General features: G+C 44.1%; 4 protein-coding genes across 12 annotated transcripts; 2 read left to right on the forward strand and 2 right to left on the reverse strand.

Moving 5' to 3' along the window:
- Positions 1-599: 599 nt before the first annotated feature.
- On the reverse strand, positions 600-2,203 carry LOC100834395 (probable sarcosine oxidase). Its single transcript, XM_014898417.2, has one exon. It carries the CDS (start codon positions 2,048-2,050, stop codon positions 842-844), a length of 1,209 nt encoding a protein of 402 aa, XP_014753903.1. The 5' UTR covers positions 2,051-2,203; the 3' UTR covers positions 600-841.
- A 1,601-nt stretch (positions 2,204-3,804) lies between these two features.
- LOC100839812 (translation initiation factor IF-2) lies at positions 3,805-7,304 on the reverse strand. The gene is made up of 2 exons (XM_003567565.4): positions 6,580-7,304; positions 3,805-4,152 (listed from the first exon to the last, which is right to left on the reverse strand). The coding sequence occupies exons 1-2, from the start codon at positions 7,247-7,249 to the stop codon at positions 4,031-4,033; spliced, it is 792 nt and encodes a 263-aa protein (XP_003567613.2). The 5' UTR covers positions 7,250-7,304; the 3' UTR covers positions 3,805-4,030.
- A 2,864-nt stretch (positions 7,305-10,168) lies between these two features.
- LOC100840113 (serine/arginine-rich splicing factor SR30) lies at positions 10,169-15,035 on the forward strand. 9 transcript variants are annotated; one of them, XR_730325.3, is made up of 15 exons: positions 10,171-10,337; positions 11,415-11,506; positions 11,750-11,815; positions 12,012-12,086; positions 12,160-12,265; positions 12,349-12,395; positions 12,470-12,527; positions 12,715-12,764; positions 12,920-12,976; positions 13,098-13,186; positions 13,266-13,301; positions 13,675-13,825; positions 14,319-14,352; positions 14,428-14,496; positions 14,587-15,035. XR_730325.3 is itself a non-coding variant. In XM_010232536.3 (14 exons), exons 2-14 carry the CDS (start codon positions 11,420-11,422, stop codon positions 14,588-14,590), a joined length of 765 nt encoding a protein of 254 aa, XP_010230838.1. In that variant the 5' UTR covers positions 10,170-10,337; positions 11,415-11,419; the 3' UTR covers positions 14,591-15,035. The 9 variants fall into 9 exon arrangements, 4 of the variants coding, with proteins under 4 accessions (XP_014755159.1, XP_010230838.1, XP_014755158.1 ...); XR_002963645.1 differs by having other exon boundaries at positions 14,428-14,483; XM_010232536.3 differs by lacking the exon at positions 13,675-13,825 and having other exon boundaries at positions 10,170-10,337; positions 14,428-14,483.
- A 1,798-nt stretch (positions 15,036-16,833) lies between these two features.
- LOC100840417 (protein DELETION OF SUV3 SUPPRESSOR 1(I)) lies at positions 16,834-19,686 on the forward strand. The gene is made up of 3 exons (XM_003567567.4): positions 16,834-16,984; positions 17,088-17,224; positions 19,394-19,686. The coding sequence occupies exons 2-3, from the start codon at positions 17,131-17,133 to the stop codon at positions 19,522-19,524; spliced, it is 225 nt and encodes a 74-aa protein (XP_003567615.1). The 5' UTR covers positions 16,834-16,984; positions 17,088-17,130; the 3' UTR covers positions 19,525-19,686.
- The last annotated feature ends 1,817 nt before the right edge of the window (positions 19,687-21,503 follow it).

Consider the following 21,503-nt stretch of genomic DNA (forward strand, 5'->3'; position numbering starts at 1 on the left):
GCTTCAGTGGCCATGTATACATATCCAAAGTATATACTAGAATAGGATATGCAAATCACCTACCGACAAACAATAGAGAGAAACATTTTAATCTAGAACAGGATATCCAAAGTATTTACTACAATTGATTCAGATTAGAATTTTCGAATAGAGGCCAGCAAGGTACTCAGGGTGGACATTCGAGTTGGGCTCGCCAACTCGGCCCGACCACGAGCACGCCTTTCATTCAGCACAAGCCAAGGTGCCAAAGGGGGCTCGTTTGGCTTTGACGCCGAGCCTCGCTTGGTTCACGCCCACCTTGAGACTCATAGTCCGCACTAATTAATTAAGACTAAGAGAGATTATACTTATCAGTTTTGCTAAAGGGAAGTGGCGTGTTTTTAGTGAGAGGTATTGACATATTAGCCGTTAGATTTTTATCCATGGCAACATGTGAGAGAGTAGAAAGAGAGGATGACAGCCAAATTCTGCTCTGGTATATTCACTAAGATTTAAATCCTTTGATTTAAAAATAGGCGCGTCGAGCACGGAAACAACCCCCGGGAACGATAGCTCAGCTCACGTCCTTTTTAGGCCCTCTTTGGTAGGAGCAGATGTACTGCGGGTTGAATTAGAAAAATTTGAAAGGTTAAAATGTAAAATTGATCGACAGACAAGGACGAAGGACACGCTCCTCCTTTTATTTATTATTAGTTGTAGATAGGCGCGCAGCATATAGCCCCACTCTATACTTATTCATCTATTCTAAGGACACGAATGTAAAAACCGATCGGACGATAAGGCACCTGGCGCCGGCAGTCAATCATGCTTTTATTGAAGTTTCCGGCGGGGTTGCCTTCGATTAAAACCGGTTGATACTGAAGTGCCGGAGCTCCACTCCGGCCTCTGCCGCAGTCTTGGCCTCCCCGTCGATGGCCATCTCGGCAAGGATCATCCCCACCGCGGGGCCCATCTTGAACCCGTGCCCAGAGAACCCGGCGCCGATCACCACGTCCTCTCCGAACTCCCCACCGAGGAAGTCGATCACGAAGTCCTTGTCCGGAGTCATCGAATACAAGCAAGAATACTGCACGACCGGCCCGCCGGCCGTCTCGACGTGGCCCGGCATGAACTCCTCGATCCACCCCGCGACCCGCTCGGCGGCTCCGCCAGAGCTCCATTCTTCCCGGCAGCCATCCGGGTCGCAGGGCGGGCCGTGGTCGTAGTTGATCTTGATCAGGCCCGGGAGCTCCAGCGACGGCGTGCTGTACACGTGCGGGTCGCCGTAGCTGGAGAAGGTCGGGAACCCGGCCTCCGCGGAAAGCTCTCGCTCGCGCCCTGGCTTGATCTTCCAGTACAGTACGAGCATGTGCAGCGGCTGGATCGGGAGCTCGAGCGCGCCGCCCGTGACGGAGCCGACCAGCTTGCGAGTCCACGCGCCGGCCGTCACGATGCACTTGGCGCCGTGGAACTCCTCGCCGTCGCTCGTCTTCACCCAGATTCCGGGCTCTCCTTCTTTCCGGACGATGCCTACGACCTCCGCGTTGTGCTTTATAACGGCGCCCTTGTTGACGGCCAGGGACTGGAACATGGAGACCGCCTTGGTCGCGTTCAGCACGCCGCCGCCGAGCTCGCTCACGGCGGCCACCCACCCGTCCGGGACGCGGAACGCGGCTCCCCACTTCTGGTTCGCCAAGTCCTTCTCGGACGCGCCGCCGTTCCTGACGGCGGCCAGGAGCGCGGGGTCGCCGCGCGGGCCGAGGGTGAGGTGCGGAGTCGCGGTGAGCACGCGGCGGCCGGAGTCGGCCTCGGCGTCGCGCCAGAGGCGGCGGGCGAGGCGGACCATGGGCGGGTAGTGCGCCTTCGGGTAGGCGTCGCGGATGGTGCGGGACTCGCCGTGGGAGGAGCCGAGGCTGTGGAGCGGGGCGAAGCGCTCCAGGAGCAGGACGCGCGCGCCGCGGGAGGACGCCGCGTGGGCCGCGCAGCTGCCCATGATGCCCGCGCCCACAACGATCACGTCAAAGTCGACGCCCGCGGTGGCGGTGGGGTAGGAAGCTGCATCGGCGGGCATGGCTGCTGCTTAATTTGGGATGAAGAAACAAGTGACCAGATGAGTGCTCTACTTAAAGAGCTGTGTGGGTTGGTCGGTACGAGGATGAATTTCCTAGCAGATGAGTTCTGTAATTAAAATTGTTTAAGCGAAGCCGCCACTTCTACACGCCGTCAGCGAAGAGTATATTATACTCATTCTCATTAGCACAGAGAGAGGTGACAACTTCTCAAGGTTTTTTTCTTATCCAACATGCTAGAACTATTGACAACATAAACAAAAGGAGCTACTAGGATTTTTTTTATCCACTTTCAAAAAGAAAGCTTGGATTTTTGTCCATTGGCGGAAGGATACATGCCTGGGTGATCATAAGATGTCGAGCAGGACAAGGCCAAACCATAGTCAGAATTGCACTTAGAACGTGGACACGCACTGAACACAAATTAAGCAAATAATTTCACACGCTGCGATGCAGCCTGTGTATCTTACTGCCTCCCCTGGTAAGGACTCTCTTCGCATGCATAGGTCATTGCTTACGGAATTTTTTCCCCAAACAGTGGTACATTGTGTAGCTCTTCAACAGTTATTGTGTTCGTTTTCTTCTTCTTCTTTGACCTGTCTTCGCATGTCCAATATTTTTTTACCGGGCCGGCTAGTTACCAGCAACCGGTCCTCCAACCAGGCATTGGCCTGTCATAAAGTGTAGCAGCCCCTATTTCGTGTCTTATCAGCATTCAACGGATAGGTCCGACCCACGTGCTCTGTCATCTAATCAACATCATTACTATTTCAAAACCATTTGCAACTATTTCACTAGAGTATATTATACAATTAATACACCACTGGAATTTTTCAACATCATTACTAGAATACCAATCTGATTTCATTACCATATCAATTGAATATAAATTATTATTTTTATTTAAAAATGAGATAATTACTATATCATTATTTTTATTGCCATATCATTGAAATGATTTTATGCCTACAGAACTTTCTATGATATACACATAAATTTCATTGAATTCAAAGATATTTCAATGAGTTCAATGATATGCAACAAAATTCAATGATATTCGAATGGTACGGGACAAAATCAACGATACATCGATGAGATATCAATGAAATATGTTCGAAATTCAAATGGCATGGGACAAAATCAATGATATATCAACGAGGTATCAATGATATATCAATGAGAATTCAAATTTGCGAGCAAATTTCCACAAGACAAATCAAACTCGACAGAGCCGACGGCATCCGGATCCGGCCCAATCCATGGCTCAGGTTGAGGCAGGGAGGCGCACGAGGAGAGAGAGAGTAGTCAATGTACACATTTGGGGTTCGGAAGGGCAGGCATGGAGAAACATGTCGCATCTTTTTTTATCATGCTCACTTAGCGGCTTGCACTTGTCTCCTCTTTTTCGCACACGACACAAACTAGAGGCTAGGGCGCTAGGTAAATGTTTGTTCAATTGTGCCATTTGAAGACCAAAAATATTAGTTTTCACTCATTTCCATCAAAATTTTGGAACCAAACGTTCCTTATACGGAGTACTATACTACAACTTGCAATTCTTCATAAATGTGAAGTTGCAGCGGAAGCAATTCAATTTTCAGTTAACTACTCCCTCCGTTTCATAATTCTTGTCTCAAATTTGCCCAAAAATGGATGTATGACATGTATCTATTCCTAAAAAGCGTCTAGATACATGTAATATTTCGACAAGAATTATGAAACGGAGGGAGTAGATAAGGCTCGGATGCCAAAGAACAAGGTAAGATCTGCCAGCAAAGCAAGCAGAGCATGCCTGGCAATAATTTCAAATAATGCTAGGTACATACAGAATTCTTCAAAACATTCTTACAGAACATTATCTGGAAACAACTGTACACATCCTGATACACCGGAATTTGATTCCCAAGGGCGAATTGTGCATGCAAGCCATGATACGTGATACAACACATGTCTATATATTTACCAGCGTTATGTAAAACTTCTCATCTCAACGCATCCAACATCCTCACATCATGCTTCTTGCGCCTGCATCGGTGATGACTCTTCTGCTCGCCAAAATTGTTGTCACCAACAATGACCATCTTATCCATATCAGCGATGCAATCTGCAATGTAATACAAAAGGGTACAGCATTTAGAAGAACAGAAATGGCCAAATATAGCATGGTATGAATGCAATATAGCATTTCCAACACAGGTGGTTGCAAGCGACACTAAGACAAGCACCATGAATCCAGGATCAACATCGCATTTCATCATGACATTACCCATTTTAGCCCTTAATATGATTTCCAGTCAGTTTATCTACGGCGCGCACAAATAGACTGATCTTCCAAGACATGGTGAAAATTCAAGATAGTTATATAACAGCGACTAATGATTTCCAGTCAGTTCATCTACTATTTGCCCAGAGGACGACTGAAAAATTCCAAAACCTTCTGCATGGTCAACAGAAGGTCAAATCCTAATATAAACATATCAATGCCAAATGCTGCGGCTTAGCTATGGTATTACATATCACGCTAGCAGGGTCAAAAATATTCAGGACACGTTTGAAATGCAGGAGTCTCGCAGACAAAAATTCAATTCATGCAAGAGTGACAAAATTCCTGTATTCCGAATTGGGCTTACAGGTAGCTCAGCTTTTATTTACATGGTGAAATGATATTAAGTGCAACTACATCATTTCTTCAAAACGGTTTTACATGTCCCAACGAAATTCACATGCAAGTGGATTGACAGCCAATAATGACCAAGGTCCAATTTGCTAGTTCCATTAACAATAATTGACCCAACAAGAGAACTGTAAGGTGAAGCCTTATATTTCTCTATAGATACTCAGTCACACTGTTTCAGTGATCTTGAAAAGGCCTTATACTAGACTAAATTTACATTCTAAATCCAGCATGTCAAAGAAATAGCAAAACAACTACTACCTCCGATCCATATTACTTGTCGCAATTTTTTCTAGATACGCAGTATCCAGACACGTTTCATTGTGTAGATACATGCGTATCTAAATAAAGCTGCGGCAAGTAATATGGATCAGAGGGAGTAGCATTCTCAGTAATTGAAAGTCTACTGCAAAGTTTGGAACGACCAGCTTTCTAATTTAAAATTATAGAAGTCAGCAGAAGTTAATAACCCACAAAGTGCAAACATGCTTCCAGAAAGCACACCATGCCAAGAATTTTCAGCGATAATCTCAACTAAATACATTGTAAAACTGGCTTGATCCAACTATGGCATTGAAACTTCCGAGTTACAAACTGCGCTACCAATGCTGACGTTAACCCAATTAATTTAGCACAAAATAATCCAGTACAACAACTAAACCAAATCATCAAGTAATTTTTCTGGAAACAACTATGACACTGCATTAAGGAACAGGAGCCCTGCCTATTACATTGAATCATCGGTTAGTCCCCATGATCGTGTATGTTATGCTGTATAATCACTACTACATGAGTGAATAAATGAATACCAGCTACCGAGCATTATGCCAAAAATATTTTAGAATGCGCAACAGACACCAAAATGAAAGGGGAGAATATGATCACTCCATTTGAAGTACAGGAGTGTCGACCTCAGCTTAATTTCACTTGTGTTATGGAAAACATAACTCTAAAAGATATCTGCTATAGACAAACGTAAGGCAAATTATTGCAGTTATATCTTAAGGTTTGTTAGTCCCATAAGTAAATTACTTGCTACCTTAAAAATCATGCCTATAAAAGAAGATGCTAAGAGCATAGAAGGAACAAGTGTTTTTAGAAAAATGAGTACCTTCTCACGATAGTTGATAGATTTGTACCTTATCTTAGAATATTATCAAGCTTAAGAGTACAAGAACCATGTGTCACAAAAACAACTCGCCCCTAACATACAGTTCTAATGGTTAAGATCCCAGGTATTAAGTATTAACTATAATGCCAAACACTGTAAGGAACGATCTACTGGCTGCCTCTAATTTTACCCTATTCGCCGTTCTTACAATCCATCAAATAGCTTATATCCTGCTTTACACTTATAGGATATGACTGCATTAGCATATTATGCAAAACAAAGGCCAAACAAAAAAAAAACACAAGCCAATCAGGCTGTTCATTAATCAATCCCAATAATCAACCAAACCACTAAATGTACAACTAACCAAATGCATGTTAATTAAAGTCTTTTTGAATCAAGTAATCTGCTGTAATATTTAATCCAGCAAAGAACTAAAACCAATACAACATAGAAATAGAATACCCCCATGCACCCACCAAGCAAGTAGAATCTACCTCTGGTTCGTAAAGACCATGGTTTGGAAATCAAAACTCGGAGAGTTCAAGTCGTCTAATCATTTTCCAAGCAAGGAATGTATCAGCGTAACCAAATCTCAATCCATAAAGTTCACGAAGACTATTCTAAGATTCATTTCATTTTGACAGTTGCACACGCTAATGACGCCAACAAATCAGAGCTATGAAGAGAAAAATGAAAGCTAAAACAAATACTATCGAAGAACTAAACTCAAGCACGTCCATCACCTCCGATCTCACCGCCCCAGAAGAACACCTGCTGCCTCCCGTCCTCCTCCTCCTCGTCTATCTCATCCCCGTACCCAAGCTCCACGTCACCACGATAGCCAGGCTCGCTGCCATAGCCAGACTCGGCCGCTGCCGCCTCGGCCCCAGTGCCCGTCCCACCAGCCCCCGATCCAGCCCCACCAACGGGTGCCGGGGCGAACTCCGGTGCCATGGGAACGTCCCTCGCCCGCAATTCCCCAACATCCGATGCCCACATCTCCCCGCTAGAGTCCGTGGCGCCGCCACCACCGGGGCCGCACGTGACATGGAAGTCGGAGCACGTGCCGGATCTCCGGCGGTCGCTGCTGCGGCCTGACACCGACCGCGAGACTCCGCCGCGGCGCCGGCGCTTGCGGAGCCCGAGCCACCGGAAGGATCCTCCGCTGCCAGCGGCCGAGGGGGGAGGTGTCGGGGTCTCCGCGGTGGCTGCATCGCCGAGGGGGGCGGAAGGGGGAGCGGTGGAGCGGTCGGAGAGGCAGGGCTTCTTGTGGAAGGGATGCCACGAAGCAACTGCGTCGGTGAGGATGAGGTGCGCCGGGTGGTGGCGGAACGGCGGCACGCGCGGGGTCATCGGCCGCGGAGGGGAAGCATCTAGGTTAGGGTTTGCGCTGGGGAACGAACATCGGAACATGATGGCACTGCTGCCGATCTCATTTCAGCAAGCGGACGGAGAGAAGCAATATCCTACACTTTCTGAATAATAATGAATGAATAAAAGCAATATCATAAGCTCAAATCTTCCACTCCCTCTATCGCTAATGTATTTTTTATTTTTAATGGTGAGACACTGATAGGTTAATTCTCAAAGTAAAAAGAAAACGATGCGTTAATTGTCCCGGAATAAGCCCCTCGGTTGTCCTGTCGAGCCCACCTCCCTGTCGTCCCTCCCCCTCTCGGTCTTTCTCCTTACAGTACATAACTATCGGGTAGCCCAGCGGCGGGCGTGCTTTAATTTTTCAATCCCACCAATACACAGCTTGTGCCACCGAGTAATTTCTTTTCCCTCAAAAAATGCATGCGCCATGGAGAATTCCAAGTCGTGGGGAGGGGAGGGCTACCTAGGTCACGCCGCCGGCACCACCAAGCCTCCAGGGAGGCCGCTCCGACTGAGAGGCGGGGGCAAGAAGGAGGGAGAACTAGCCAAGCTGGAGGAGGACATGGGTGAGAGGAGAACGTGGAAGACCCAACCGAGGTGGTTGTCTAGTCTTAGCATGCTTGAAACCTTGAATCTTTCATACAATACACTTAATGGAATCATTTCCGGCCTCGTTTTAGAGCATGATGAGCCTCTTATCCATGGACATGTCATACAATAAATTGGAAGGTCCGGTGCCAAGAAGTAGGTTATTTGAAGAATCTCCCATCGAATGGTTCATGCATAATAACAAACCTACGTGGTGCTATGAAAGGTTTGCCCTCTTGCGAACTTACTCGAAGTCATGGAAAAGTCAAGTTCAAACTCACTTTACCGGTTATAATTCTAGCCACGGTATCTTCCGTACTTATTATGACATTAGTAACAATATTGCGATATACAAGGAAGAAATCCAGGATAGGAACGTCAAGTGAGCTAGAACTGCAAGTTTGTTTGCAATATGGAACTTTGATGGTGAAGATGTGTACATGAAAATTGTTGAAACCACAGAAAACTTCACTGACACCCACTATATTGGAATTAGAGGTAATGGTGAATATATAAAGCAGTGTTTCCAACATGTGAGATATTTGCAGTAAAAAAGATTCCTAAAAATGATGAGCTATTTGATCGTGAAATAGATGCGTTGATGCACATTCGTCATCGCAACATTGTGAAGTTCTATTGCTATTGTTTCTCTATTCAGGAAGATTTCTCGTCTATGCATACATGGATAGAGGAAGTCTAGCAGCATCTTTGGAGAGCATGGAATCCGTGGCTACATTGGGGTAGACAACGAGGTCAAATATTTTTAGGGATGTTGCTCATGCGTTATCATACATGCAATTGCTTTCCCCATAGTCCACAGAGATATCACAAGCAACAACATGCTTGATCTAGAATCTCGAGCCTGCATCTCTGATTTTGGTATTGCCAAAATACTAAATACGGATGCGTCAAACTGCACAAAGCTTGCTGGTACAAAAGGATATCTTGCCCCAGACGTGTTTGCCGTAGTTCCTACTCCCTCCTTCACTCATATAGATTTGTGCACTTGGACCAACGCAGCTCTCGTTTCTAGTGCCTGACCACTCATATTGGATTAATAGTAAATGGATGGGAGTAGTTATTGGCCGGGTGCGGGTACCAAGAGAAAAATAAGATGTGTTATGGAACAAATGAGAAAAATCTATATGAGTTGTGTTTTGAAATGAAGAGAGTAGAAATTTACATGACGTTTATAGCTTTGGAAGGTAATTAAATATAAGAGAAGAGATACAGAGAATAAATATTCACAGCTCTTGTTTTTTTTGCCACTAATAGTTTTAAAACTTCCTGGTTCCAATCATATTCTTAGGGCTAATTTGGTTGCAAGGGATAAAAAATCCAGGAAAACTATCCCCTGGAGGGGATTTTTAGGTGCACACGGGATCCCCCTCCTACCGTGGAAGAATTTCCCCTATCTGCAAGGAGCAATTTGGCAGCAAGGCGATGAATTCTTCAGAGGAGAGAAAGGAAAATTCCATGGAAATTGGGACGCTGCTTGCTTCATCCAATCGATTCCTCCTTTCTCCGCATCTTCCTCGTACAAGCACCTACAAGCAGCCGATCTAAAATTTACGAGCAGAAATCGAGAAGGAACAACGGGAGAGAAAGAGGGTCAAGCAGCAGCAGGAGAGGCTTACCTAGGCCGCCATGGACTTAGAGGAGCTCAAGGGAGGATAGCAGAGGCGGATCTCAGGGCGGGACGCACAGACAGTTGTGGAAGACAGAGCTTGCCATGGCAGGGGGCCCGACGAGGAGAGGAACGGTCGCTGTTTCGCGGGGAAGGAGGCGGCGGCGCCACAGGGAAGGGAGGCGCAGATGCAGACGGAAGGAGGCGGCATCACAAGGAAGGGAAGGGAGGGAGATGATGGAGGAGGCGGCGTGGAATCACGAGCAAGATGGAGGCGGAGGATTCGTCAACGAGACGTGGAATTCTTCCCAACGTCGTGAGGTGTGGAACTTATCCCAGGAAAAAGACGAAGATTGGACCGGAAAATCCTCGTGGATTGAAAAATCCAACTGATATCTTGGCAGCATTTCAAATAACTTCTCAACCTAGAGTTCCGCCCGAAGAAGCAGCCAAGAGACCGGGTCAGGGGAGCTTTTCCACGTGGGCTTTTTACCCAAGAGAAAAGGCCGGGATGCCGCTGGGAATCGAGACAACCCTTAGGCAAAAAATGCTATGAGTTTTATTTCTCTGTTTTTCCTGTTTCTGTGTTTTCATTTTTTTTCCTCCTGTTCTGACATAGAGGTGCCACTTGTCTTTGTCGCAGCTGCCTTTCCACGCGGCGTTGCGTGCAGACTCCCGAAGCTTCTCGATGACCCGCCCTCCGGCTACCCCTATAGACCGAAAACCTTTCCGTCTTTAATTTCTTCGATCACCACCAGCCTGTCGAGTTCTCCGTCCGTTTATCCCATCTCTTCCGGTTCAGTGCGCCCCCCCCCCCCGGTTCTCAAGCGCGTCGCTGTTCCCGTTCTTCCTCGTCGGGAGATCGCGGTCCTGCTGCCTCCACACCGTCCGCAGTCTTTGGCTTTCGAGGTACGAGGTTGTTCATCCAGCGATTAGTTAAATCCCACTGATCTTCTCAAGTTGTGGGTGTGCGCACCCGGCCGGCACACCATATAGATCCGCCCCTGCTTACTCGCAACAGATAAAACCGTTGTATTGCGTAGCAAGTTTCGATACCCTGCCCCCTAATGACGACCTTATGCGGCCATGAAGTTTAGTTTTAGTTACCGTATATATGCGTTCGTGTAAGATTTGTTTAGGGTATGAGGTGTTTGTGCAACAATCAAGTGTCTATTCTCTATTGAGCAATTGCGAACTTCTACTGCTAAACTCTTTTAGGTTTTAGAACTCATGTGTGCTCCTAGATGCAGTACTGAATTTCAGAAAAAGAATTCTCCAACGGGGGAGGTTGTAATCAAGGTAGAAGTGGCCCTGACAGGAGTCTAACCTTCAACCTAGCTTAGGTGGCATGGTCACACTACTGCGGCCCTACCGCCGGGCTATTGGCCTGTCCAGTTCTCACAACACTCATGACTTGTTTGGTCGTAAAAAAGTATATGTCACCAAGATAAGGGTAATTTTGAGGTGACGGATTTGTATTTTTATAAAGAAAGAATTCGAAAACTGCATCTCATTGTACATATTGGACTTTTATCGAAACATCATTGCTCTGCTGTGGTGGACGGAACTGTGTTTTACTTTAGAATTGTATAGTTGATTTGGCAAAGTTGGGTCCAGTAGTTGTTCTCCACATCCCTGTCTTAATTTAAGTCCATTGATCGAAGATGACGATACCTTTTTTTGGCCCGTCAGACAGTCAAAGCGTAGATGAGGAAAGCAAAGGTCCCACTCTGACATTTTTCCTGTGACTGTTTAGTTAAATCCCCCATAATCTGATATATATTAGAGAATAACATTTTTTTGTCGGTTCTTTGTTGCTGATGTCTATATGGCCCACAATTCTTATATTGCCATTTTTTAGCTTGTAATCTTTTGCTGAACTAATTGAGCTTATGAGCCTGTATGTTCTTCATAAAAATAGAAGTGTGCTGACCTTTTTTCTCCTACATATTCGTCTATACCCTGTATGACCTGTATGTACTGCAGAAACAATGGGCAGGACCAACAGCTGCACCATTTATGTTGGCAATCTCCCTGGAGACATCCGTGAGAGGGAGGTTGAAGATCTCTTCTACAAGGTACAATATTCAATTTCTTGCAATGATTACTTGCAATGCCTTCCTTATGGCTTTGGTGATTATATAATCCTGATAACTATGGAACAAACCTATGATGCATGTGCTCAGTGTAAATTTTACATTACTTTTGGCAGTTTGCAATAAGCTGCAGCCTGTGAGTTATGATAACTTACACCGCATTGTAAGGAACTATGATGTCTTTGCTCATGCCATAAGTTTCTTCTTCGATGTATCATTATGCAGTATGGCCGTATTGTGGATATTGACTTGAAGATTCCTCCACGACCTCCTGGCTATGCTTTCGTTGAGGTCAGTATTTTGTTATGGCCATGTTTTCTATAAGAAGATTTTACTACTGTTAGGACTGAGGATTATATTCAGAATTGTGAAGCCCTACCATTATTATTTTGGTATTATTTATAGTCTGGACTAAGGCTTGATCAAATGCTTAGTTCTCGTATGACTAGTTGTTAGATGTTAACAAAAAATAATAATGCTTTTGTAGTTTGAGGATCCCCGTGATGCAGATGACGCAATTTATGGCCGTGATGGGTATAACTTTGATGGCTACAGGTTGCGGGTATGTGTGCATGTTGAAGTGAACACAGCTCTGTTTTTTCTCATGCATTCGGCTTGAAAAGTTATCTACTCAGGTGGAATTAGCTCATGGTGGAAGAGGCCAATCTTACCAGTATGAACGCCCAAGAAGCTATAGCAGTGGACGCCGTGGAGGTGTTTCTAGGCGCTCTGAGTACCGTGGTTTGTACTTCTTTCTTGTGAATAACTTGATTGATATCTCTGGATGGAGATCCTTATTTGTTTTCATTTTGTGAACCACACAGTTTTGGTTGATGGGTTACCTTCGTCAGCGTCATGGCAAGATCTCAAGGTACTGGAATTGTATATCACTTGTATATGTAGCTTTTTCGTACATTACTTATTTAGTTAATTTAACTTATTCAGGACCATATGCGACGGGCTGGCGATGTCTGTTTCTCTGATGTATACCGTGAGGCTGGAGGTTAGTGATAATGCTTCTAAATTATTTTCTCATTACACCATATTAGTGTACACATTAGAAAATTGAGGAATTAATAGTTTGAATAGGTTACCTGAACTGTAGTTGCATTGTCCTTTCCAAATCAGAATCCCAGCTTAATTATGGGTGTGTGCCATATTGATGAAAGTGTTTTTTGTTTGTGTTGCAGCAATTGTTGGAATTGTGGATTATACAAACTACGATGACATGAAATATGCGGTAGGTTTTGCTTTCTGGAATGAACAGATTATTTTGAATATTATTCAGTATCATCTGTTGCTGTTGGAGAGGATCTGTTGAGGGAGCATTTCAAAGATGTCCGTTACGTTCCTGTTTTAGTCGGGATGTACTTATGATTCTAGGTCATCTTGCAGATTAGGAAGCTTGATGGTACAGAGTTCAGAAATGCATTTTCACGGTCATATATCAGGGTATGGGTTTACTTCTTTTCGACTAATAGTTTAACACTAGTTAAATTGGCATCCGCACGCTCATTTGATTGTAAACTTGCATCGACTTATTATTATTATTATTATCATTATTCAATCATAGGTGAGGGAGTATGATGCTAGATCAAGAAGCAGAAGCCGTAGCCTTTCTTACTCGAGAAGTCGCAGCTGCAGCAGGAGCGAGAGTCCACGGTATCTTATTTATTCTTTTCTTTCTGATTTACATTTAGGTTTTATGAAAGCACTGATTCTTGAGTACATAATTTCTTAGATCTGTCTCTCGATCACCGTTACCTGTGGATGAAAGGTATGCCATTCTATATTGATATACCTTCAAGTTCGTTTATAGAAGTAATGGCAATTTGGTTCATTAAAGAAATGGAAGCAATCTGATTTCTGATATATGGTGTGAATTTGTGATACATATAAAGATAAAAATATTGGAACTCCAGTTTTTACAGGCATGCCACTTCTAAGGTTACAAGAATAGAACTAATTCCAGGAATGGCTGTTTTGATGTATTTTTTATTGTTCTTTAAGTATAAATAAAACCTATGGTTAATTCTTATGAAGAATCACTGTTTTAGATGTTAGCTTGTCCCAAATTTGGCCAAATGAATAAACATGCAGTGCTAGCTGGCTAACCTGCAATGTTTAAGGTTTGCTTTTGTTTTTCCTAGATCTGGCCATGCGGCGATCTGGGGACTGCTTTCATAGAATATTGGATGTATTGAGTTCGGAGAGGATGGTTGGAACTTTGGATAGTAGAGCTGGATTATCAGCATGTATGGCAAGTGGGCAACAAGTCCTAGGAGCAAGATAGTCCTGACAGTAAGGATATGTGCAGTGGGTCTTGTGGTATTATTTAATGGTGTTAATTGTAGGCTTAAATTTCAAATATTCGATAAACATGGGCTTCATTTTCATTGGGCTCTAAACCTTCTTTTAATTAATCTTGCTATTCTGCTAAAAATATAGATCAACGATGTTAGGTAATCATAATTTACTTTGGGCAAGTTAAGTGTACATACTGAGAAGTTGGTATTAACAAATGAAGGAGTACACCCTGTTTAGTTCTGCTGTTCAGTTTCAGTTCTAATAGTCACAGCTATAGGTTCAATCAGATATGTCAAAAAAAATTATACCAGTAAGCATGGAGCGCAAAATCCATACTAAGCACTAGGATTCCTCTGTCCTATACTCTTCACGTACTGTTACATCCATAGCCGATGGGTATATCTATGGCTGTTGGTTCGATTTCAGTGTTAATTTTGGATGACACCACACTTTGAGTAATGAACATTACTTCTGAAACCTTTTGCAGATCGCTGTCAAGATCCCGATCCCCCGATTCTTCTGTAAGTCTTGCAATAAGAGCAACAAAATCTCAATTTGAGTGGCTTGTCAAAGCAGCTAATGGGATTCTTTTGCAGGCCTCTCCTAGAAAATCTGTGAGCAGAAGCCCTAGCAGGAGCAGGAGCTTATCCCGGTCTGCATCTCCTGTAATACAGAACACTTTCCAACCTCTACCCGAAGATCACCAATAATATACTTGAAGCTTTACGCTGACAAAGTCGTTTATTTCCTGGCAGGTGAGATCTGAATGATCCTGTGCGCATCTGGAAGTAGTGGGCGACTACTCTAGGATCCAGGGACGTAGAGGAATTAGGATTACGAGTTTATACCTCGCCTCTGGGGTTTCAGCTGCTGCGCTCAGATCGCTGCTTTCTGTTTTATCTGCACAACATTATATTGATTTGCGGAACAGAGTCATTGCCTAGCATGCTTGTCTATGTTGAACTTGTTATGTGTCCTGTACTCGGAGATCAACAAGTGTTCTGTACTCAGAGATCTGTACTCTATGGTTAGTTTATGCACTGTTGGCGTTAGTTTTATGCACTGTCGGCGTTAGTTTTATGCACTGTCGGCATAGTAACATTTGGGCTTTCGGGATGAACCCTGCTCTGTTTGTTAGTAACTTACTTAGTGACCCTTGTTGTTTTTGGTATTGATAAACTGTAATGGAATCTCAAGATGGCAACGGCCCGAAACGCATCTCTACCAGTTTGTTCATGGGCCAAAATAGTTTTTGAAGAAAGTATAGATTTTCACCGTAAAATGTATTGGAGCAGATCTAACTTAGAAAGCAATTTTAATACCGGCACCTTTCTAACCGTCTGATCCGTGTTGAGATCCGTGTGTCAGGGGATAACCTTAACTTGAAGTTGGTATAATTTACACCCTAAAATCCTACCTATCCCTGATTGTAAATCCCTTCCTATCTTGCTGCCGCCCTTCCCCCTCTCTCTTGGTCCTGCACTTAGCAACTTTCTTGCCCTCCGTCTCCACCACGCGGACGCCTTGGTTTGAGCCCGCAAATGCATTGACAAAAATTTGTTTGGTTGAGATTTTGTTTGCTGATGAATTGATCAACTTTGGTAAAAAAAAAAAAACTAGAGTTGGCAACGGAGCATTGGCTTGCCTCACAAGAGCCAAATTTTGGTCAATGACCAAATATTTTGCTGGGTGAAGTTTGGTCACCATGCAAAAGATACTTCTACTCCCTTCGTGGTGGTGCCTCGCACCATCGCCTCCCGCCTGACCAATCCCTTCTCGTCGCGTTGCCGCACGTCCACTCCCTTCATGTACTGAACTACGGCTGGCCGATTTTCTCCTCATCTCTCCTCCCAAATCGGTCGACAAGGTGTCCCCATCTTCTGAGGAAGTAGCCGACGCCTCGGAAGCCATCCCCGGAAGTGGCTTTTTGGTGCAACCAAACCAAAAGTAATAAGTTAAGCCTAACCAAACAGACCCCATCGAAAATAGTTTAGACAACGATAGCAAGTATGAAGTGAAAAATAGCCTACCAAAACATCTTATAGTATTTAGAAACAGAGGTACTCCTAAATACTAGACTAGTAATCGTTCCAAGTGGAGGGTGGAGGCGGGAGTCGGCATGGACGCAAGTGGAGGCCAAGGGTGTTTGCAAGTGAGGAGGGTGACGGGTCTACGTGATTCTATTTGGGAAGGTGCGTACTCTCGAGCGATTCTAGCTAGATTAAAGACACATCGAATGACATGAATCACCGAGAGTATCTAGTATTCCATTTTTGGAATGAAGGATCGAGATTGTTTGGATTTGACACCACTTGAAATTTTATCTGCTTTTTATACACAGAGAGGAACAATAGTACTTTATAATGTTAGCTTTTTACTATTAAATTAGTAAAAAACCTTTTACTTTTAAATTATATTTAATTTAAGAGTTAATATCACAAAACTCCTTGTTTCTGACGAACTATATCACATAATACACATTTTCGTTCTTTTTCACTTAACCCATATTTTTAGACTAAACCGTATCGCAAAACCCGTAATTTCGCTGTCAACGCTGCTAACATGGAAACTGCCATGGGACCCCACCTGTCGGCCTCTGAAACGAAAACTAGCCTAGCTTTGTCCGGTCGGGTTCGGTTTTCTCCCATGTTTATGCCACTTCGGGCGGGTTCGAAGTTTATGTATAGAGGGTCAGGGCGTTCCATGACACCTCAGTCGCAGATACAGCGCAAGCGCCGCCAAAGCCTCCGGCCGCGAGCTCGTGCCGGCTTGAACCGGCAGAAAAACGACCAGACCAGACAAAAGTTAAGCCAAATTTCGTTTCAGAGGCTGACGGGTGGGCCTCCATCGCAGTTTCCATGTTAGCAGCGTTGACAGCAAAATTACGGATTTTGCGATGCGGTTTAGTCCAAGAATACGTGTTAAGTGAAAACCCCTGAAAATCTATACTTTTGTGATACAATACAGTTCATCAAAAACAAGCCGTTTGTGATATTTACTCTTAATTTTTTTTTAGGAACATTTACTCTTAATTTGATCTAACCACGCTTGGACGCTCAGGTCAAAATACCGGCCATTTACCAACAGCCTACTCGCGAGCTCCCCGATCCCATCGGCGAGGCTAGGCGGCCGCTTGCGACTTTTATCGACAAGGTGCGGCGCCCATATCCCTTTCGATCTCTTACCGGCAGCAGGGTTGGGGGTGCTTTGGTATATGATTAGTGGAACTATCTGACGATCTTTGCTCCCTTTGTAGGTTTCGTTCGTGGTTGTTCTGTCGCGGGTGTAGGGCGCTGCTGATGGCAGGGACGCCGAAGAACGACGCGGCAGAGGCGGCCAAGATGGACCTGCTCGAGGATGACGACGAGTTCGAGGAGTTTGAGGTCGACCAAGGTTATAACCCCTTTCTTATCGATGCTCGTTGTTGTATGTAGTGGTAGATCTACGCGCCCAGCCCTACCAGATTTGTTCCTTTGTAGATCTCGCTGTGCGTTCCAAATAGATTTAGCCCGAATGGAATACGAGTTTGGGAAGTATGTTCATCTATCTTTACGGTCATAATTCCCTAAAAATATCTTGTACGGTCATATAACGAAACAAAAAAGTCGGAAGGAGAAAGACTAGCTTGCCATGACATCTCTACTTCGCTAATGCTTGCCTCCAAACTTCGCGTTTGTGTGTTTATATTGTTGTATCCGTGGAAGTTTATATGGCACTCTTCCACTGCCTAATTAGCAAATCCGATTGTGCCATCTGAGATCTGTCATCTGTGCTGATATTGAGTATTGTCGACCTTCCAACCTTTCAGTTGGATATGGACTCATACATCTTTTTACAACGGTTTAGGGATTGTATGCTTCAGTACTTTGTGTAGAACTGTATGAATCTTAAAGAAAAAGTAATTATCAGCGACAGAGGCAAATCTTTGTGAATCAATATCAATCAGTTTGATTGTACAAAGCTGTTTTGCATGGTTAACACACAAGGCCGATCAAATATTTCCAACAAAACTGTATTGCCAATGACTTGCCATGAGTACATTATTTGAAAACTAAGTAGAGCATCTCCTAATTCTTAATTGGATAGCCGTTAATAATTGTTAGCTGATCTCGTACAACAAACAGTTTCACTCACTCACTCACTCCGTTGGACCTTGTTACTACCGCTGCTGAAAGCACAGAATAGTGAAACTGCATTATTCTGTTGTTGTTTTTAGGAAACACATTGTCCTATTGTAAACCCCCACTTACTGCACGCGGTTTGTCCATGACTTCAGCAGTAAATGGTAAAACTTGGCAGCTAATTGATTTACATCTTTAATCTTTCACACGCATAACCTAGTAATCCTGGGAAGAGAGAATAGGCATATTGATTAAGTGTGTGAAATCAAACTAACTACAATACATACGAATTTTACCCTAATCATCAATAACAACTTTTGCTTTAACATTCACAAACTGTTTATAAATGGGGAGTACTGAAGCAAAACCCTTACTTGGACAAGCATCAATTTTTTAACTTGCTTGAAGAATGACCTCGAAGGAGGATAGTAATCTGTCTTACATCCTATTTCCATGTTGTTTGTCTACAGTACCGAATCCTTGGTATATTTAGGACAGTCCATATGTGCCACCTGATCAGGTTGACCAGAAAAAGAATGCATAGATCTAATTTTGTTTCCTAAAGCCCAAATGATGTTAAAATTCAGTCCATTGTAGCAGTTTGGTCTTTTCATATAATCATTTATCGTAGAAATTGACTTTTTGCTTACAAATATCATGGCTATGTTACTTTACATTCAATCCACGACCCTGTTCCTTTTATGATCCTGAATGATATGTTGATACAGTATTTCAAATTCTGACAATGATTTATTCTTACAGTATCTCTATCTAAACAAAATATCCGTCGATTGATCAATAGTAATCTTTCTAGTATCCTATTGCTACGTGATTTGTCTTGGGACAATCATATGTGCCACCTGATCTGGCTGGCAAGAAAGAGTGCACAATTCGATTTTGCCTGCTTTACTTTTTATTTCTAAGGCCCAAATAATGTTAAAATTCAGATCATGCTAGCAGTTTGTTCTTATCATATAATATTTTTATCCCAGGATTGACTTCTTACTTACAGATATTATGGTTATCGTTACTCTTATAAAGAACTCAATTTGTGCTGGCACCTTGGTGGTCCGTCACCTTAAGTCCACCTATTGATTAGATACACACTGAGATGTTTGGCGTATGGGTTATTTGATCCCAGACAGCAAAACGATAGTACAACATTCTCTTTAAACATGTATTGTATTTTTCTAGTCTCTTGCGACACATGGGTGATGTGCTAGTGTTATTTGTGTTCCATCCATTACCCTGGTTTTTCTAAAATTCCGAAAGATATGCTGAGAAAAAAATTATGATTCAGACAGAAATGCTGGTACCGTATCAATCAGACCTCTATCGTTCAAATTGTGACGGCTAGCAATTCTTAAGAGTATCTCTATCTCAAAAAAAACATTCATTGACTGATGCTATGTTCTCGTACAAATAAATTTCTGAATTTCAGAGTGGGATGACAAGGAAGATGGGGATGAAGCAGTTCAGCAATGGGAGAATGACTGGGACGATGATGATGTCAATGATGACTTCTCCTTGCAGCTCAGGAAAGAGCTGGAGAGCTACTCGTCAAAGAACTAGGATTTGCGGTCTTGCATTTGCGTTCTGTGATCTTGTCCGACAACAGACAGCTACAGGCACCATGTGTTCCTGTGATAAATAGTTCTTTCACATTTTTTTTGTCAGACAACAGTACAGCACCATCCTAGCAATTTTATTTTGACAGAAACTGCAGTTCAGTGATCTACTGCAATATATGAAAATAAAATGGGTGATAAAAAAGAAGGGTACTGCTAGAGGGCATAGTGTCATCAAAACGATCGCAACCATGTTAACATGAGCAATCAGGACTTCAGGAGCTTGTCAATGCGAATTCTCAAGAGCATCTTCTTGGTGGACGCTTCACCGTGGACTCACAGCGGCACCACCAAGAACTACACCTCCTCAATGGCGACCTCGCCGGGCGTCGCTTTGCTCGTCACCGTGGACTCCATCAGGATGAATTTCGTCTTGCCGGTTGCCGCGTTCTGTAGCGCGTGAGCCCAGAGCTTGTACCCATACAAGTTCACGGCCTGGCCAGTGGCCGCCTTGTTCGCCCTCGCACACACCAGCCGACCACCGAGACGGCCATGAGGAACACGCGCCCGTCGCAAGTCCGCGGAGTTTGTGAATCCGAAAACTTAACGACGACAAACAACCATAGCTAAGAAATAAGAATCCTCGCGTGGACACGGTTAGCGTACGGTTGAAATCCGAATCCTACATTTCATCGTGAATAGACAATCATTAGGAGACCGAGACGAGTTCCGATTCAAGCAACCAATGGCGGCATGATCCGCTGATAAATATGCAGCAGCCCTGCCCTGCCCTCCCTTCATCTTCCCTTGCAACTGAGTACGCCACCTTCAGAACTTCCTCTCGATCGATCGATCAGGGGATCCATGGCTTTCATGGATCGCAGCGCCTTGGAGCTCCGCGCCGCCTTCTCACACGGCGGCCGCGTTCAGCAGCACGCATTCCTCCGCTCCATCGGCGTAGCACTCCCTTCGCTTCCACCTGCCGACTTCGCTCCCGCCCCTGTCCATCACGCCGCCCATGCCAAGATCGAGTATCCCGTCAAACCCCCGGCGACATCGGAGCTGTACGCTGCCGCAATGGACGCTCGCCGTGGGCAGCGGGCTGTCAAGATGCCCATGTTCCCGGACTCCAAGACACGGCCGCGGCTGTGTCCGGATTACGACGACGACATCGACGCCAACCTGAAGTTTAGGGTTTATGTGTGCGTTTTCCGAGTTCGTGGACTAAAGTGTTCATTTTTGCGGAGTTCATGGACTAGTGGTGTATTTTACTCTAAAGAAACTCACTTTTGGCATGCTTCGTGAGTACTTCTTATACAAATCCAACTCACTTAGTTCCGCACGGAGGGAGTATAAAAATTGCCAATGGAAGAACCATTTTCTTGAATCTTTTATGCAAGGGTATAAACTACCGACATGGATCTGTACGAGATGCGCATTTTCGTTTCTGAATGTTCTCTGCCTTAGCATTCTAGAAAATATGTTCTCTGCTTTGCTGTCAGCCTGAAGTGTACATGTCCATTTTCTGAATGACTCTGAATACATTCACGATGACACACACTGAGCTCTGTAAGAAATAGAAGTATGAATGTCTTTTCATGGGTTCAGATCATGCAACAGTTAAAGATATGTGAGATTTCTGTAAGCAGGTCTAAAATGTATCAAACTTTCAAACTTATATTTTGTGCAAATCAACAAGCATGACTTGTTTGCAACTTCAAGGAAACATATCATCGGCAGCAGAAAACCACATCTTTTCAAGAGAAACAATATGTTGGTTTGCAAGAACTGGATTACCGAGCCACCTTCAAGAATGCATGGTCAGAGATCAATCTGAGTTCTCTATGAATTGAACACCCAAAATCACACATTGCGACAATTGCAGATAAAATGCTTGGAGTGACACAAGAGACTGTATGATTATGACATGCACAATTTTTTTGGGGGTAGAGCGTAGGTGCTGTATCATGTGGAATAGACACG

Source organism: Brachypodium distachyon, chromosome 2 (genome assembly GCF_000005505.3).
Source record: "Brachypodium distachyon strain Bd21 chromosome 2, Brachypodium_distachyon_v3.0, whole genome shotgun sequence".
NCBI lineage: Eukaryota > Viridiplantae > Streptophyta > Magnoliopsida > Poales > Poaceae > Brachypodium > Brachypodium distachyon.

Bases quoted from the DNA above. Each gene is read 5' to 3' on its own strand.
- LOC100840417 (XM_003567567.4), top strand. From the start codon at position 17,131: ATGGCAGGGACGCCGAAGAACGACGCGGCAGAGGCGGCCAAGATGGAC. The intron at 17,225-19,393 runs GTTATAACCCCT...TCTGAATTTCAG, and splicing joins GGAGTTTGAGGTCGACCAAG to AGTGGGATGACAAGGAAGAT.
- LOC100839812 (XM_003567565.4), bottom strand. From the start codon at position 7,249: ATGTTCCGATGTTCGTTCCCCAGCGCAAACCCTAACCTAGATGCTTCC. The intron at 4,153-6,579 runs GTGATGGACGTG...ATTACATTGCAG, and splicing joins CTGGGGCGGTGAGATCGGAG to ATTGCATCGCTGATATGGAT.
- LOC100834395 (XM_014898417.2), bottom strand. From the start codon at position 2,050: ATGCCCGCCGATGCAGCTTCCTACCCCACCGCCACCGCGGGCGTCGAC.
- LOC100840113 (XM_003567566.4), top strand. From the start codon at position 11,420: ATGGGCAGGACCAACAGCTGCACCATTTATGTTGGCAATCTCCCTGGA. The intron at 12,396-12,469 runs GTACTGGAATTG...TAACTTATTCAG, and splicing joins CGTCATGGCAAGATCTCAAG to GACCATATGCGACGGGCTGG. The intron at 12,977-13,097 runs GTATGGGTTTAC...ATTCAATCATAG, and splicing joins TTTCACGGTCATATATCAGG to GTGAGGGAGTATGATGCTAG.